Raw genomic sequence first — 19,070 nt, forward strand, 5'->3', positions numbered from 1 at the left:
GTACTGGGACACAAAGAAGGTAATTAACCAATATTCTAATAGTTCAGTAACTTTCTGTAATAAATCCAGGACAGATTAGTATATGTATATTTAAAATCAAATAATATTATTTAGATGGTTTTAATTTCATGGTCTTTCAATAACAGTTCTTGAAACTTCGAACATAAACTTGATGAATTTAAATTTTTACACCATAAATTTTCTAAAAAAGCCCAAACTATTGGCAATGATAATTAAGATAAGACAAGTTGTAAGAGGGATAGAAACATCACTTTGTTTTTAAAATGTAAACTTTTAACTAATCATTGGTTTTATGTTTCTAGTATAGTTTATTAGTTGGGGATTTCGTACCTAGATGTATCTCTGTGTGTATATGTGTGTGTGTGTGTGTGTGTGTGTGTGTGTGTGTGTGTGTTTTGAGGCTTCTGATGGGCCTTGAAGGCACAGGTCTGTTTCTTATATTAAAACAAAACCAAATTAAGAGTCCATACATATACAGAAAACACATTTAATTATAAAATATCAATTTTTAAAATATGATTATCCATATTGTATAGTTAATGCTGCAGTGACAATGTGTATTCTTACAGATGGAGGCCAATTTTCAATCTTCTTTTTTGCTGTTTTACCCATCATTCCCTGCTTTGCTGAGATCACATTCTAATGAAACCGTAGTCACAACTGAATTCTGATTTTGATATGGCACATCCGTGCCTAATGGTGGCGGTTTATACAAAAAGACTGCAAGCCCATTGAAGAAAACGGTGATAATTTTACAAGTAACACCTAAATATAGAAACAAATATTAATCATGCATTTGGGCCTTTAATTATTACAAAAATTAATTCTCATTGAAAAATTCTTCATGAGTAGAAACTCACTATTGAAAGAGAAGTATATAAGCAATTAGTTTTATGTTTTAAATTTTTAAAACTTTAGTGAGAAGGTTGATATTCTTCAATAGAACATCTGTCCATAATTCAATGAACTAGTCCTTATTTTCTTTCTAAACAATGAAAATGTACAATAATTCTTCTATTTTTGGTTACAATAATACATTCTTAACCAAGGAAAAATAGCTTACGACATCCTTGAACCTGAATAATAAGTTGCAACATTTTCATGTCCATGATGAAAAGTAATCCTAAAAAAAAAAAGGCTTTGGAGTTCTTAAAAGAAAGCCTCTATGGGAATATATAACATTCAATACTCTTCACAGGCTTCAATTTGTCTTCAAAGAATTCTGATTTTAAGCTCAGTTATTTGAAGAAAAACTAGTTCTGGTCACAGTACAAGCATCAAAGTGCCAGCCAAATAAATTAAATGACCTCACAATATGGTTTTTGCAGTAGCTAATTTGTGTTAATCATTAATATTTTACTCAAACTGTGTATTTGAAAAACAGGCATACTCACTGCGCTAAGCATTTCTAGATTTATAAGAAGAACAATTACATAGGTACTACAGTTACAATGTTCTTGGAATATTTAAAGGTATATATGTTTTGGGGAAAAAAATTCTCATATTCACTACAGAGTAGGTAAAGGAACAATTCATTATCTATATTTTTTGGTCAAAAAGTACAAACATAACCAATTAAATAAATTTTTAAGCATAAAAATACACTGAATAAAAAATGTTTTTTAACTGGTAAAAGTGATGGGAAGATTAATTTTGCCTATTCTAGTCAATATGTATCTTCTCATTATTTTGCTAGATTTATATATTTATTTCTTCAGTGGATAATTTATTATTCTGTCATTATAAATTCAGACAGCATACTATGGATTTAAACACATGTAGGAGAAACAAGCTATCTTGATACATGTGTGAAAATAATCACACCACAATCACACATTATTTTAAATACACACATACACACACACACACAGTTGACTCTTGAATAACTCAGGGGTTAGGGGCACCGGCAACCCATACAGTCAAAAATCCTCATATAACTTTACAGACTGCCCTCTATTTGCGGTTCCACATGGCGGATTCAACCAACCTGAAGACTGTGCAGAACTGTAGTACATATTTATTGAAAAAAATCTGCTTATAAATTGACCTGAGCAGTTCAAACCCATGTTGTTCAAGGGTCAACTCTGTATGTGTGTGTATTTATACCTAGAATTTCTCTATTTTTAAATACTGTAATTTCTTAGGTTGTTTTTTTAAATTTTAAATTTTATCATACTCTTTCAAACTAGATGCATTGATCTATTTCCTTATTCTTAATTTTCATTGATTGCTTAACCAAGACTATGGAAGACAGACTACCAAAGGCAAAAAGGGTTAAACGTCATGGCTAACCTTGTAAACCATAAAAAGGTTTCTTACAACGTGCCTTAGAGCCAGAAAATACTTCCCTACCTCAGCTCTGTGTGCTTTCCAAAGCCCAGGTGCCTAAATGACAATCGTTTCAGTTTCTTAGAATTCTCTTTTAGCTTTTTGTTATACTTTCCCAAAAAAGCTTGAAAGAAGTTGTTAAAAGAAAATTATATGATATGTGATATGATGAAAGCTAAATGTTACTCTCTTCTATTTTAGACTGAGCCTTGCAGACTCCAGTTAAGACCTTTTATAATATGCTATGATAAATGATCTTGGCTTCAGGACCATAGGATAATCCAAAAGCATGGACTGAATATTTCAAAACCTAAGTAAGTAACAATAAGATTTTTTTTCTCTTGACATAATCCATTTACTCTAAAGATATCAAAAAATCACCACTTACTTATGGCCACTAGCATATAGGCCATCTTGATGTTATTATAAATCCAGCAAGCTCCTTTAATTCCACATTCGTTGATATCCCAGAGAATACATGTGCTGTCTATTGTGATGCCAAATATAATAGGCCCAGGTATTGTGCCTAGAAGAATTACATGTGAAGATTATATATAAGTGATTTTATATATATATATATATACACATAAGTGAATATTATAGTTTATAATTACAATTTTATATATGATTATGTATATATTTTATATATAGGTATTAATCTGCCCATATGCAAATCAATCCGTTCATGTACAATAGGAATATAAAGAAACGCAGATAAAACATTCTAAAATAATTATACATATTATATATTTCTAATCAATTCAAGAAGTTATTTTAATAAACGTCTCTGTCATGTATTGGGTTAATATTTAGTTAAGTAAAATGTCTTTGAAATTAGCTATTATACTTTAAAAAAATAAAAATAAATTATTGATGCACAGAATAAGTCTCCTAAACTACAGCATATATATTATGCGTGTGTGTGCGGGTGTGTGTGCATGTGCATGTAAACTAATGTGGGTGTGTATATATATTTATATATATACATACATACATTCGGTGACATAGATGTGCATGGGAATGTACATATGTACATGCACACAAACGTTCACACTAACATGCCTAGTTCACCATTAATTGTGCAACTATGGGCAAATCCCTGAATCTCTCAGGTCCTTAATTTACTCATCTAAAAAATTGAAAACTTGGTCTAGGGGATCTCTTAATATTTCCTGCTTTTGATTTTTATTTTTATAAATAATCTTAATATTATTCATAATATTATTCATTAATATTATTCATAATATTATTCATAAAATTATACACACATATAATTACGCATAAGACATGTTTCTGCCTTATTATTCTTCCTACATCTGGAACCTTAAAAATTTTCTGGCATAAATTATTTCTTCCATCAATTCTTAACTAGATACAATATTCACAGCACAGTTTTTATTGAAACATATAAATTCATCATTTTTCAATGCTAATGTAACATAATTATGTCCTAAATGGAGTTAAATACAGAGAGGAAAAGGAATTATAATAGTTATAAATAAGATTTTATCATAATTTATGTTGGTGATAGGTTTTATATGAATAGAAAAAAAATTATCTTTTACTTGCTCTATTAGAAATGTGCTGATGATAATATGTTATATTTTAAATAAATATAATATACTCTTTAGGGTTATATTTGCTACAGAATTGGAAACAACAGTTAACCAATCAGGTAGGTGAAAAGTAAAGTCATTATTTTCCTATGTGATATATAAATAATACTACATCTTGAATAGTGAAAAACAGCTCTCTTCAATGACAATTGCAGAAACTAATTGCAGTTCCACTGCAGTTAAACTAATTGTTTTCTTGGCACATACTGTAAGTGAATAAATCAATAACAGTAATGAATAAAAATAACCAACAGTTACCAATCCATTAAGAAAAATGGCATACCTAATAATCGAAGCAACACACACTGTATTCCCAATGCTAGAGACCGCTGCTTTTGATCAACACACCTGGATATATTAAATGCATATAAGACAAAAAATGGTTGTATAGTGTATTTACTCTTTGAGCAAATTCATTTTTGTAACAGCTTAGCATTTCTAGATTAAAGCAAATACTACACATATGAAATAAACAAATTATTTATAACAGCTTATATACAGTTCAACCTTTCTGGAATTATAAGAGAAGAAAAATGTTATCTCAACTAAAATACTGCAAATAATACCAAAAAGGAGTCAAATGAGTTTTAACAAATGTATTGAATATGTATGAATTTTAGCAAATGTAAAGAAGAAAGGACATTCATTAACAAGACTTCTATTTGACTATCCCATAAGTTACAAGTCATATGGCTTAAGTTGCAAGCAAATAATTCTTATTCTCTTATTAACTTTGAGATAGAAATCATACCTGTGAGTTACGGTTACAAATTTGAGGTAGTGTAAAACAATTTCTGATGCTCAATTTGATTCAACAATATTTCTTTAAGTAATAACTCTCAGAGATGAATGAGACATGATGTTGGCACACAAGAGAGTTAGATGGGAGATAGAAGAGATCAAGTAGTCTTTAAAAAAATATATATGTAGGTAAAAAGTGACATAGATGTAATAGGTGTTATGTTAACAGACTACTTAATGTTTTTAGACAAAATCTCTGAAGCTTCTGTTTGTCAAAAAGTATGTGAAAAAGCAGTGAGTATCAAGGAACAAAAATTGAAGACGGAAAAACCTAGTTTGTTAGGAAAGATATCGAAAGGCTGATGAGCTTACGGAAGGGCAAATAGGAAATATTTTTACAAAGTGGTGTGGAAGGAAGAAGAGCCAATGAAAGCACAAAACACTGAAGAGCCAGGGGACAGCCAGCATATTTTACTGTTTACAGGAAGGTTTAATATCACAGCACCTACTGTATAAGACAGAATGCACATCATTCTGATTCTGACACATGTGGAATGCACTGCCATTTCCATCATACTCAAATGCAAATGATTATAACTCCAGCTTACAACCGAAGCCTCATGAAAGAAGCAGAGAAACTAGCATCGAGTACACGCCAAGTAGGCAATGTTAAGACACTTTCACAACCATGATCTTGTTAAAGCCTCAAACATCTTGGGTTCAATGAGGTAGCATTCCCAATGCCACAGAACTAATGATCTTGTAAGGGCTGAATTAGTATTGGAACCAACAGTCAATATAAACCCCAAATAAATCCCTAAGTCCATTTTTTTTCATTCAACATGTTGGCTTAGGGATGGCAAATTTCACAATATAACACATACCTTAGGATAGACACAGTTATAGGAGTACCAGCCATGAAGGTAAAAACAATTGCAGCAAAGAAAATGCCAAGGAATACAGGCAAGTTTTTACATTGACTCGAACACTTCCCAGCTTGAGCTTCAAAACTAAAACTTGATGGAGTAGGTGTTACTTCTGTTTTTCTTTCAATACATGAACAGTTATAATATACCTGGAAATATTAGACATAAACATACTAAAAGTGCTTATCTTCAAAACATATTTTATCATTGCAAATTATGTGAGTTTTAGACATGGCAAACACTTACACAGTCTTAATTCATACACATCAAATAGTGATAAGAAACAGTAATAACCCTTAAGAAATCAAGCAAGTGAAAACAAGGGGCCATAGTCACAAAGCAGAATAATCTGTATTTGACTTTTGTGTCCATTATTTTAACTTGTAACCTGTTATTGATTCATGTCTTATAAAACAAGTTGACAAGAATATAACAATTAGATGATCTCACACATTCTAGGCTGCTTTCAATAGATCACAATTGTTCAAATAGTTTTCCTAATTTTCTTCTTTTCCATTATTAGGACACAAAGAAAAGCATGCATAGTGACAATCTCACTATTTATGCTAGTTTGAAAGAACTAACACTCTAATTTTAACAATTGCCACAGTAAATTAACTAATACATTACAAGAGTTTGAGGGAAAAAAAACTACTTTCAACTAAACCTTTTTACTATAATTTTCTGAACTTTTTGAATTGTTTTACCAAAAGCAAACTGGATCCTTCTTAAGATGGCATATTTATGATAATCAAAAACTAGAAGTTATTATGTTATCCTGAAGGCTATTTTTATTAACATATTAACTATTTAATATATATATACACATATATATGCACATATATGTATACATATAAATTAATAATATGAAATGTTGGAAAGTAACATGTTTAAAAATCACAAGTATTACTTTTGCAGGAAAAGAGTTCAGGTATTTGAAAAGTTAGGCATAATCATTTTTAAAGGCTTTTTACATCTCAAGCCCACCCTTACTACAAATCTTTTTATATGTTTAAGGCCTCAATAAAGTCAGAGCAGAGCTAGAGAAGTCAGAGTGAAGTGGTGCTTTTACTGTCGCAAAGGCCAGAGACCACTGGTACTGATCCAGGAAAATCAAATATGCAGGTGACATTCCTAAAATGAAATATTACATACTCAGCAATCCGATATGTCAAATAATGAAATAAAGTAGCCTTTAAAATTTTTAAGAAGGAAAACTGAAAACAGTATTTTGTATCTTAATGAAGCTTTACAACTCTCTTACATAAAAAAGTATATATTTGCCTATAATATAGCTAGCTGCTAGTCAACATCTGTTTTTGTAGTTCAGATCACTGGTAGGAAATATATTCTATTTCTGTGAACAAATGTGCATAGATATTTATTACATTATTATCAATGCATTTTGCCTATCTGATATATTTCATAAAAAGATCCTGTGAAAAAATGAGTTGTTACATGGACTAGTTGGACATAAAAAAGCCAGGTCAAAAAGAAAATTTGGAAGTCAAAATAACTTGCTTTTCTGAAACAATCCCTAGAAGACAATTTATTGTTTAAAATGGTGATGATACTATTTGGTGACAAATATAAATATCGAATTAACCATGTCAAAATAACCAATACCATTTCAAGTGTGCTCTGGGTATTAGATTTTTTATTTATTTACTTATTTATTCATTTATTTTGGTTTCCTTGTGCAGGACGGTATTTGTGTCTATACATTTTGCTATGTGAGTAAAACCCTTCCATTAATTTAATTCCTTGTCATAATCTTCTCATTAGAGTTAGTCAATAGCACTTATTGATTGATGATATTTTATATACAGGAAAATGCTACCTACTTATCTGCCTCTCAAAGGAATAGTTTACCTTCACCTATGATATGTATTATGCTCACTTGTGGAATCTGATTCCTTATAACTGATACAAACACCTAATTTTCTCAACCTGTTTTGAAACTAAAGCAACCCCAGATGTCCACTGGTTTGAAGGCATGGTAATCTTTCATTAAATTTTCACAGGAACTTTATGGTAGTTATTTAGTTAGTTTTACTCCAAGGATTAAAACTGCACGTCAACCAAGTCTATTAAGTCTGCTATGATTCACCACATTTTTTCTGGCATATTTTTCAATGTTGTTAGACAACTAGTTTTAAGTCTATAAGCTAGGTAATATGAAAAAAAATGTATACTGTTTCTCACATTCTGGTTTACCCCTAGCAGAAAGATGAAATCCTACATCTCTGTTGAGATAAATGTTCGACGTATTTATTACACACAAAATCATTAAAGATATGTATACATATGTACAGACATATATTTATGTGCGTATATATGAACATATAAATGTGTATAACCACACACACACATACAGACATCTGTGTTAGTTCTAAAATAAATCTGAAGTACTGTTACAGATTATTTCAATTAATGATTTCTATTTATTTATGTAAAAATCTTTTCTTGCAATCTTAAAATTATCTTTATATAGGAAAAGGAATGCCATTTCACTAATACATATTTCAAATATCCAAGATTGTGCTGTTTTGTCATATAATTCTTACATACCTTATTCATTGTAGTCTCGTATATCATATTATATATTTCCCTCAGGTCTTTTTAAAGTTATCACATTATCTATTAATGCATAATATTACCTATTATGTACTACTAGTAATGTGAATATTATTTCTTCCCAGGCTATTAAATTTAACGAAGATAAAATCTTTAGAGTGTAGATGTAGTACAACAAAATTCTATTGGATTTTCTTAAACCATTTAATTGTATTAAAAAGAAATCATATTTAGGTAAACTGATATGCATTCTTTTTTTTTAATTTTATTTATTTTTTGGCTGTGTTGGGTCTTCGTTGCTGCACGCAGGCTTTCTCTAGTTGCAGCGAGCGGGGGCTACTCTTCATTGCAGTGCACATGCTTCTCATTGCGGTGGCTTCTCATATGTGGAGCACGGGCCCTAGAGTGCGCAGGCTTCAGTATTTGCAGTGCGTGGGCTCAGTAGTTGTGGCATGCGGGCTCTAGAGCACATGGGCTTCAGTAGTTGTGACACACAGGCTTAGTTGCTCCGCGGCATGTGGGATCTTCCCGGACCACGGATAGAACCCGTGTCCCCTGCATTGGCAGGCGGATTCTTAACCACTGCACCACTAGGGAAGTCCTGATATGCATTCTAATCTGCAGCTAAAAGTAAACTTGCATTTGAGAACAGATTAGTGATCTGTATATATTTTTAATGTGTCCATGGTGTATCAATTAAAAGCAACAAATATTTACTGTGTTTTTATTATATACACTGTACTCAGAAAGAATAAGAGAAGTTCCCTGACTTCCAGTGACATAAAGTATAGTTGAGAAAAAATAAAACAATGTAAAAAGGTAAATAATATTTCACTTCTATAACAGAAGTGATGTTATAAAGATGTAATGTGAAGAACTGCTAAATTGATTTTTCAACAGTAATTGAATGTGAGGTATAAAGGAAGAAGAATCTTTTTCATATGGAGTGGTCAAGGGCCTTTTTTTTTTTTAATTAAGGTAAGAACACAACAACTTTTAAGTGTACGATGCATTATTGTTCACACAGGTACAATGTTGTATAGCAGATCTCTCTAACTTATTCATTTTACTTGACTGAAACTTTATGCCTGGCTTCTGAATGGAGGAGGTGGGCCAGGAAGGAAAGACTAGGCACAGCATAACACCACTAGAGGGATAAGGAAGGGCATCAGAAATACACAAACATACTGCCTCATTGAGGTAAAGGAAGTAAGGTAAAGTAAGGTAAAGACACAAGTTACCTTTGGATGTCTTTTGGAAACAGAATTTGTACAACCTGCATAGCAGGGAGAAAAATATTGGATTCCATTTCCTCCACAGATAGGATAATAATATGATCGCAGGCAGTTACAATTGGCATTACAAGGAGCGATCAAGTTTCCCAGTTCTCCTGTCCTGTCAACAAGAAATAAAAGATGGGTAAATTATCTATGTTATAACTTTTAATGAACAGTTCAGAAGCATTGTTATATCTTGCCATTCAATCATTTATTCACTTACTCAACACTTCATTTAATTACTGAACAAATAAAACAAACAGAATGTCTGCCTTTTCACATACAGCTTAATTAACTTCTTGTGGAAGAGACAGGCAGTAGAAACAATAGCTATATGATGTAATGTCTGTCAATGATTTAAAAAACATAGGCAGAGTAAGCAAATAAAGCAGTTTCTCATTTGGTACCAGATAATTCTTTCTTTTTCTTTCTTTCTTTCTTTTTTTTTTTTTGGTGCGGGGTGAGGGAGGGCTGGTTCTGTGGGTTGTAGTATATTTAGCAGCATCCCTGGCCTCTACCCACTGGATGCCAGTAGCATCCCCTTAGTTGTGACAACCAAAATGTATGCAGACACTGCCTAATTTCCCTGGGATGTGAGTGAAATTTTAAACCTGGAAGGATGAATACAATTGTAATCTTCAGCATACTCACTTTATCAATGGGAAAACTAAGTCCCAGAGAAATTAATTTACTTTTCTTTCTTTTCCAAATATAATACTCCTGGTTCCCAGGCTCGGTGTTGTTCCATGCTGCCTCTTAATAGGAGGAACATCTTTTAAAATATAAAGGGTTACCCTAGGCAGAGATACTTCTCCAATCCCTTATTTATTTGTTCATTAAACCAATATATATTGAGCAAGTGCTAGGCCCTATGCTAGGTATTGGGACTACAAAGCTGATAAGACAGTCACCATTCTCAAAGATTTCACAGTCTAGGAGTAGAGTGGACACAAATTTATACACTAATATGGTTATAGACTGTGGTTATAGATATCAACAAAATGTATTTTATATATCTGCACTGAGGAATGACACTTAAAACAAGCCAAAGTTTAGATAAGTGGGTCTGAAGGAGCATCTGTCTGAGATGAGTCTTAAAGAATGAGTGAGTTAGCTGAGTAAATGGGGAAGGCGAAGGGTACTTCAGAGAAGCTGATAAAAGTCCTAAGGTGAGAAATAACATTCTATATGGAGAAATATGAATGATGTCTGAGGCAGAGAGTGATAGGAAATGTAGTTGGAAAAGAGTCATGGACCAGATTGTTGAAAGCCTCATGGGCCTTGTTAAAAAACAATGGGCTTTAACTTATTTTGAAAAAGTAATCAAGTATTTTAGACTGAAAAGTGGCAATGTGAAAAGTACATTTTAAAGAAATAGCCCTAGGAGTTATACAGAGTTTGAATTTGGAGGAAGGGGACCAGTTACAATACCCTAGGCAATAAATTATGATAATGTGTAGGAGAACTAAAATAGAATTTTGATTAAAAAAAACAGATTTGAGAAATATTTTGGATGTAGAATCAGTAAGATTTGGTGTTTGGTTGACTGAAGATAGGAACAGGATGGAAAAGTCAAGAGTGACTCCTAGTGTCTAACTTGGCATTTTGGTGGAGAAGAACTAGTTCTGGGGAAGAGGTGATGGGTATGGTTTTATACATATTGAGATTAAGAGTCTCAAATTTGGTGAAGAAATCTGGCCTGGAGCCAGGTATCTTAATATCCATTTGCATATAGATGTAGCTGAAACTCTGAGAATGATAAGATCAACCATATAAAGAGTCGAAGAGTACAGAGAGGTCTTGGGAGTTCATTTATTTCATGAATACGTAGTGAGCTCCAATCATGTGCTAGACTCAAAGTGGTGGAAATATATCTAAAATAAATAAAGAAGTAGAGATGAAGATAGAGGAAGGAAGGGAGGGAGGAAGGAGGGCAGGGAGGGAGGGAGGGAGAGACGGAGGCGGGGAGAGGGAAAGAAAGGAAGGGAGGAAGGGAAGAGGGAGGGAGGGAGGAATAAAATTCCCTGCAGCCATGAAGCCAAGATCTTGCACTGGGGATCAAAAACAGTAAATGAGTGATTTATCTAAGTATCAGAAGATAACTGCTATGTTGCAAAATGATGACACCTAAGGAGTAAGTGGAGAACAAGAAGCTCATGAAGGAAACAGATTAAAGAGAAGAATATAAAACAAATGGGGAACAAATCAGTAGCGAGTTTGAAGGAAAGGGTGATCAAAGAGTAAATTTTAAGTAATTCATCTCTCTGCTTAGAGTCTCTCTGTCTTCAAATCTATTCCACAGGCTGCTGCTAGATGTCTTTATCAAGCATGATTCCATTCATGAAAGCAATCAGGATAGTCTCTGCCCACATCTAGTTTACAATATAGATGTAGAAATAAGGTGACAGAAAAACTATCCCTGCAACTCTAGAAATAGCCTCTACACAATAATTTTTAAATTAAATTTTTCCAATATATAATCCCCATATTATTGATAAATGATTACTAAGAACATGAAAATTTAAGACAGTCTGAGGCAAACTACAGTAGAAACAAAGAAATATAGAATATATTCTTTATTATCAAGGGTTTAATCACCTTAGCCTACACATTTTCTAAAGGTTTATTTCATAAAGTAAAGGGGAAACTATTACCAGGAAAATAGCCAGTGCCTGTGAAGTTTATTAAATTTTCTTAATATATACATATTTTTAATATATAAAAATCTTAAATTTTTAAAAATTGAATATTAAAAATATTTAAAATGTATCATTTTGATTATACACAAAAAATATATAATTTTAAAAATACACATAAATGTGTGTTTATGCATATATATGTATATATGAGAAACGTGTTTATCACGAATAGCTGAATTTAAACATTAATGTCTTATTTGAATCCAAATTATTATTCTATAATTATGTTTCTACAATAAGCAAAGATTTCCCTAAATCTACTGCAACTTCTTGATAGACATGCCTCTTTAAGGCGCTGTTTCAGATAAGCAATGAAATTCTAGCTATAGGCCAGATAGGGAAAAAATACTGTGTGTACTTACTACAAACCCTGCATCTTCACAACCTCTCTTTCTCCCACTTCACTAAGAAGGTATTTCTTGAGCTTTTTTTTTTTTTTAAATTAAGGGTACTTTAATTAATTTATGTATTTTTGGCTGTGTTGGGTCTTCGTTTCTGTGCAAGGGCTTTCTCTAGTTGGGGCAAGCGGGGGCCAGTCTTCATCGTGGTGCGCGGGCCTCTCTTGTTGCGGAGCACAGGCTCCAGATGCGCAGGCTCAGTAGTTGTGGCTCACGGGCCTAATTGCTCCGTGGTGTGTGGGATCTTCCCAGACCAGGGCTCGAACCCATGTCCCCCTGCATTAGCAGGCAGATTCTCAACCACTGCGCCACCAGGGAAGCCCTCTTGAGCTTCTTAGTCTGTTCTTTCATTGTACTTTGTCTTATACACGTGTTTCTTGCATAAGGTTATTATGACTAAGCTGTCCATGATGTAGACATTTTAATATGCAGGGCACATAGCTAAATTAAGAATCTGGGACCACAGAGAAAAATGATCTGACAGGGCTTCCCTGGTGGCGCAGTGGTTGAGAGTCCGCCTGCCGACGCAGGGCACACGGGTTCTTGCCCCGGTCTGGGAAGATCCCACATGCCGCGGAGCGGCTGGGCCCGTAAGCCATGGCCGCTGGGCCTGCGCGTCCGGAGCCTGTGCTCCGCAACAGGAGAGGCCTCAACAGTGAGAGGCCCACGTACCACTAAAAAAAAGAAAAAAAAAAAAAAGAATGATCTGACAATTTCACACCTCCACTGTGACTTCAAGCCTTATCTCTTTATTAATAGAATCTACACACACACGCACACACATCCCGTGTGTGTGAATGTGCGTGTGTATGTGTGTATACTCACTTTCAGTTTTTTTCACCACTGAGAATGTGTATGTAATTAAGCTCTGTCTCTATGTCCCAGACCTTGATACCTCTCGATGACCAGCCCCCACATGCACGTCAAACTGACACCACCTCACTTGCTTTCCCTTCTGATTAGGCTAAGGCCACCCATCTGGTAGTGACTCTTGCTTAAGGTAGAAAATATCAGATGGATTCACATCCACATCATCTCTGCATCAAGGTGATAGAGTAGTATTAAACTATCCAGAAGTTTCTGTACTTCTAAAAGGAACATACAAAAAAAGTGGTTTCTTGGGGTACATTTGGGTAAAGTTTATAGGTGTCAGTCAGTTTCTGCACAACTTACCTCTATCTATCTTTCGACCTTTCCAGGTATCTTTCTACTATTTCCAGACACATGACCTAAGCGCCATTCAAACTGGTACCTTCACTTTCTAGCATTTATGCTTTGGCTTAACATATTCCTTTGCCATTCCCTCTCTCCCAAATCTTTCTCTCTCAAGCTTTTTGTATACTTAGAGATATTTTAGCCCTATTTCTCTATTATGCCATGAAGCCATTCCTAAATCTAATTAAAGAAACTGAAAAGCTCTTTTTAATTCCATAGCCTTTTATATCTCTCACCACGTAATTCATTGTTCATTCACTGTTTTGTTTCCCAATCTATCCTGCTACCCTAGAAACTCCTTTAGAGTAGGAATTTTGCCATAAAAGTCTGCCAGAGGAAGCAGTCGATGAATTGTTGAACAAATGTAATGGAGCTGGACTAAACATTGCTTTCGAACATTTTTCATTAATATAAAAGAATGACAGATATGAACAGTAGCTACAAATCACGATAATTGTTACTGGCAAACTTTTCAAAACAAACTTTTTCCTTTATTTAGGTTATCTGAATGCCATATTAATACAAAATTAGAGAGTCCTTGACCTGGAGCACCATCCCCTTCAACAGTCTCAAACACATATATTCAAACAATTAAAGCGGCACTGTGGGCCATAAAACACACTGCTGGGCAATGTCCTACAGCCTGATCCTCTGTTGTGGCTTAGGATTTCAAAGCAAAACAAATAAGGCAAGGAAAGATAAAATGGTCAAACCAGTTATAGGTAGAAATATGTTTACAGGTCATAACAACAAGAAGTTATTTATTTCTCTATAATAAACATGAACTTCTAAAGTAAACACAACAGTGATTAGTATCACCTAGTTTTAGCTTCATTTTAATTTCTCTACTAGCCTATTTTCAATCCATCTAATAGGAGAATTTCACCATAGGGAGTTTTAAAATTTAAATCAATAGGAATATGAAATAGGAATAATATGAAATTCTCCCTAGGATGTTGAATCCATTACGGACAAAGATTCTGTAATATTAATCTTTGTATCCCCGAGAATAGTACTCAGTACAGAATAGTTGTTTCTTAAATTCTTTCTGAAAAAATATCCAACTGTTAATATGATATCAATTATTGAAACTAAAAGTAAAAACTACATATTCTTACACAGGAAAAGCAGCCTTCCAATTTTTTTTAAAAAGCCAATTTCTTATCATTTTATTTAAGAAAGCATATACTTGGAAATACACACATAGTTTATTACTCTGATATTAATATCAAAAAGCAGTGAAATATATTTACCCATTATATGATTCAGATACACCTGCAAATGGCTCATTTTCACAGTTGGCATAAACAAATACAAAAGTCAGTGTAAGTGCAGTTATAGACATGAGCAAAGCAAACTTCATTATGTTTTTACACGTCATTTTGAATTTCGAAACAAGGATACCACCTAAAATCTGACCAAGAGCAGCTCCCGGAATTAAAACAGTCCCTAATGAGAAAGAAGACACAGTGAGAAAACATACACGTATACTCAGTAATTTATACCAACAATTGGAAAACATCAAAAACAAGTAGTACTATGGTTTTAACATATGAAAGCACTCATGTGATTTAGAAACAACATGAGTAAATGAGTTAACAGTTATATTAAGAGATTAATAAAATTAATGTTTTGAATATTAAGATTAATATATATTCGCTTTACCTCTGTATATAGCATTTGTATCTCTCAAATTCATACAATAGATTGTCTAATGTCAGAAAATTGGAAACGTTTATCAAAATCAGTGTAAAGTTTAAACTTCAAGGAGTGGGCTATCCAAAATTTTATGCTATTTTAATAAATATCTAATGTGGTAAAGTAAGATTATTAGATTAAGCTAGAACAAAGAAAATGTTTTACCTGCAAGGGTAGCTGCAGAGCTGGAAGACAATCCAAACTGATTTTCTATAAATTTAGGTAAAAATGTAGCAAATCCAGTAGTAACTAAGGCTTCTGAGCAAGTTGATAGAACTAAACACATAAAGACAGTATTCCTCATCAAATTCTAAAGAAAAAATACAGTTCACCAAATGAATAACTACGATTATACTGCAAAATGCAGCATTAGAATGGTAGGTACCATGATGAAATAGCACATTTTAAATACACACAATATAATTATTTGTAAAATTTCAGCATTTTCTTTAGCACAAAAGTATAAATACTGATCACTAATAGTTTTATACATACAATGTTGAGAAAATTTATACATGGAGCACCTAGAAAATTGACAGATGATTAATCAGTAGGGTGAATGTGCCTTGATCATATGCAAGGGACCAGGAAAGGAGGTAGAAGCTGGCTTGGAAAGTTCTCTTCCCCAGTCTTACTATATATCTCCATACAATAAATCTACCCCATATTCGATTTTTTTAAATTGTGTTCTGAATCCCTATGTCCAGTAAATGAAGAATTGACTGTGAGCAAAGATGAGAGTGGTCTCTAAGTATCAAACTTTTGGTATTGCTCCACAAGTATTGCTCTCGGTAGTTAAGAACCTTAGGTATAGAGTTAAGCAATTTTCAATAAGGGTCTATATTGCTGGAGTTCTCAGAACCTTATTAATCTACCAGAGGGGAGTGTAGAGATTCAGTTATTTCACAATATTTAACCATAAAGTGAACACCCACAAAGTATAGTTCTAGAATATTCAATGCAAAAAAATTTAATAAAACTGAGCAACACACACACACAAAGGAGTCACAAAAAGGCAAGATAAGAGATTTAGAAGTCAGAGCCAGATGATCGAACATAAGAATAACAATAGTGACAAAAGGAAAAAAAGTACCTGCATGAAGAAATGCAATAATTTTTAAAAATAATGAGCAGAAAATATTTAAGTTTTCAGATTGAAAAAGATAATGGACTCCAAGCAAGGATTAATGAAAAATGATACATATTTAGGAATAAACTAGTGAATTTCCTGAAATCAAAGAGAAATGAAAAAATTTACAAATTTGCAGATAGAAATAACTAAGAATCACATTAACTTGAAGCTTCTCAACTGCAACATATTTAACTAGAAAAGAGCCAAACAACATCTACAGACTACTAGAATTAAAGGAGTATGATCTGAAAGTATCCATCCAGTCAGAAATATCATTCTGACATTCAAGGATACTTAGATGGCATCCTATCTGAGAAAAACCAGCAATAAAATGCTGTATCTATAGAGATCTGAATCAGAATCAAGATCTCAAAGCATGAGAACATAAGGATAAAAAAAGCATTGGTGAGTAATGACTCTTGATACATATAAGAATTTATAGAATAAATAGAAATATATGAAATAGAAGAGAACTACTATAAAAGAAAATAACAGTAATTAGAATTAAAAACAATTATAAACAATCTCAGCAAAACACAAGAATGTGCCTGTATGGAAGAGGAGGAAGGAGAGTTAAAAAGTAGGATGAATGGAGTAAAAACATGTTAAGGCTTTCATTTGAGGAGGGAAAAAAATAATAAAAAGTAAATAAGTTCAAATCTTGAAAAGGTAAAATTATAAATTCCCTTATGTACAAAACTTTTATGATGCTAAATAGAAAGAATACTTCTCTGCCGAGTTCAATAAAACAGACCATAACACTTTTGTTTCTTTAACCTCAAATTCAAAACAAGTAACCACTAACCGCCACTTCTCTCACAAGGGAAAAATATTGGTTTGGCATTCTCAAAAACATTTACAATTCAATGATAATTGATCCATCCATTACACAAGGGAAATGGCATGGGATAATGGACTATATGCTAACGCGGAACCACTGAATATTGATATTGCCAATAAGATAACTCATGTTCTTCCAACCGATCTACTCTGGAATAGTTTTCATTTACTCAAAGCACAATACAATTAAATCTGAAGAGGTTTTTATAAGAGCTAGAACTATAGTAAATAAGCCAGCAAGAGTGCATTATGATAATATTTGTGTGTATGGATATACTGTTTATATATATTTGTAATATATACATATATCTACATATGTATGTGTGTATAGTTGTGTGTGTGTGTGTGTGTGTGTGTGTGTGTGTGTGTGTGTGTGTGTGTGTACAGTGTTATTTTACCTTTAGAGCAGCTGGAAAATCTTTAAAACTTTGTCCAAAATTCCCATCTGTATGTTGTAAAGAATTACTCTGATGAATCTGGGAAGTTTTTCCATCTTGAATTTCTGCTGTACCTAAAAATATAGTAAATTTACCCACTCTATCTTCTTGCTTTCTAATGATTCTTTCTCATCCTTTATGCATTAAACAAAGAATGTTTAAAGCGCTTCTCTTCTACTCTAATTCTAACATGTTTTTTAGATGAAATAATATTTATTACCTATTATCATGTCTAATTTTTAATAATAGTACCGTGAATAAATCTGAGAAAACAGTCAATACATAGACTCATAAGTTGGATGGCCCAAGGTAGAAAGAAATCAATGAGTCCATCTACTTCTACTCTGCCTACTTTTCTTCTACCCATTTCCAGAAGTTAATCATCTATCCTGTTACATCTATTCTGTTACATATAACAGAAACAACTAAATGCCTTCAGCCTGGAGAAAAATACTTCTATAGATATGTATATGAACCACATGATTATAAAGAAACAAAATCTCACAGACAAAGGAATAGATATTCTTTTCTATTAATCTTTTCTTTTAGGACAGATTTTTAGTATTGAAATTTGGTGAAAATAAGTATACAAGGGCTTCCCTGGTGGCACAGTGGTTAAGAGTCTGCCTGCCGATGCAGAGGACACGGGTTCGTGCCCCAGTCCGGGAAGATCCCACATGCCGCGGAGTGGCTGGGCCCGTGAGCCATGGCCACTGAGCCTGCACGTCTGGAGCCTGTGCTCCGCGACGGGAGAGGCCACAACAGTGAGAGGCCCACGTACCGAAAAAAAAAAAAAAAAAGTATACAAAAGCATGACTTTGGTGACAATTGAAAAAAAAGTACTTGTACTATCATTAATAAATAATTAACATCAATAATTTAAAGCCGATTGGCTCTTGAAGTTACTAACTAAATACAAACTAATAGTTTAAAAGATATTATATCTCACATAAACATAAAGCAAGATTCCAGATAACACATAAGATATAAATTTAATAAAGAGGTGAATATGTACAGTTTTATTGGGTATTAAATGAAAATAAAGAAAAACCATGAATATTAAGATTGTTACCCAATATTTCCTAAAATAAAGACAGATATTCAAAAGTTTGCATAGGCAGACAACTGAGATTCTATTTAAAAAAATAGTGAATTTTCTAGGGTT

The 19,070-nt window shown here is 33.0% G+C and overlaps 1 protein-coding gene across 1 annotated transcript in view; it reads right to left on the bottom strand.

Moving 5' to 3' along the window:
- Window positions 1-557: 557 nt before the first annotated feature.
- SLCO4C1 (solute carrier organic anion transporter family member 4C1) overlaps window positions 558-19,070 on the bottom strand; it is a 60,629-nt gene continuing 42,116 nt past the window's right edge. The window contains exons 6-13 of the mRNA XM_060146174.1: window positions 17,867-17,979; window positions 15,662-15,806; window positions 15,052-15,247; window positions 9,451-9,604; window positions 5,591-5,781; window positions 4,249-4,313; window positions 2,738-2,875; window positions 558-786 (exon numbers count right to left, since the gene is read on the bottom strand). Coding sequence (XP_060002157.1) covers window positions 626-786; window positions 2,738-2,875; window positions 4,249-4,313; window positions 5,591-5,781; window positions 9,451-9,604; window positions 15,052-15,247; window positions 15,662-15,806; window positions 17,867-17,979 — 1,163 coding nt within the window. The 3' untranslated portion in view covers window positions 558-625. The remainder of the gene's footprint in view (window positions 787-2,737; window positions 2,876-4,248; window positions 4,314-5,590; window positions 5,782-9,450; window positions 9,605-15,051; window positions 15,248-15,661; window positions 15,807-17,866; window positions 17,980-19,070) is intronic.

Source organism: Lagenorhynchus albirostris, chromosome 3 (genome assembly GCF_949774975.1).
Source record: "Lagenorhynchus albirostris chromosome 3, mLagAlb1.1, whole genome shotgun sequence".
Taxonomy (NCBI): Eukaryota; Metazoa; Chordata; class Mammalia; order Artiodactyla; family Delphinidae; genus Lagenorhynchus; species Lagenorhynchus albirostris.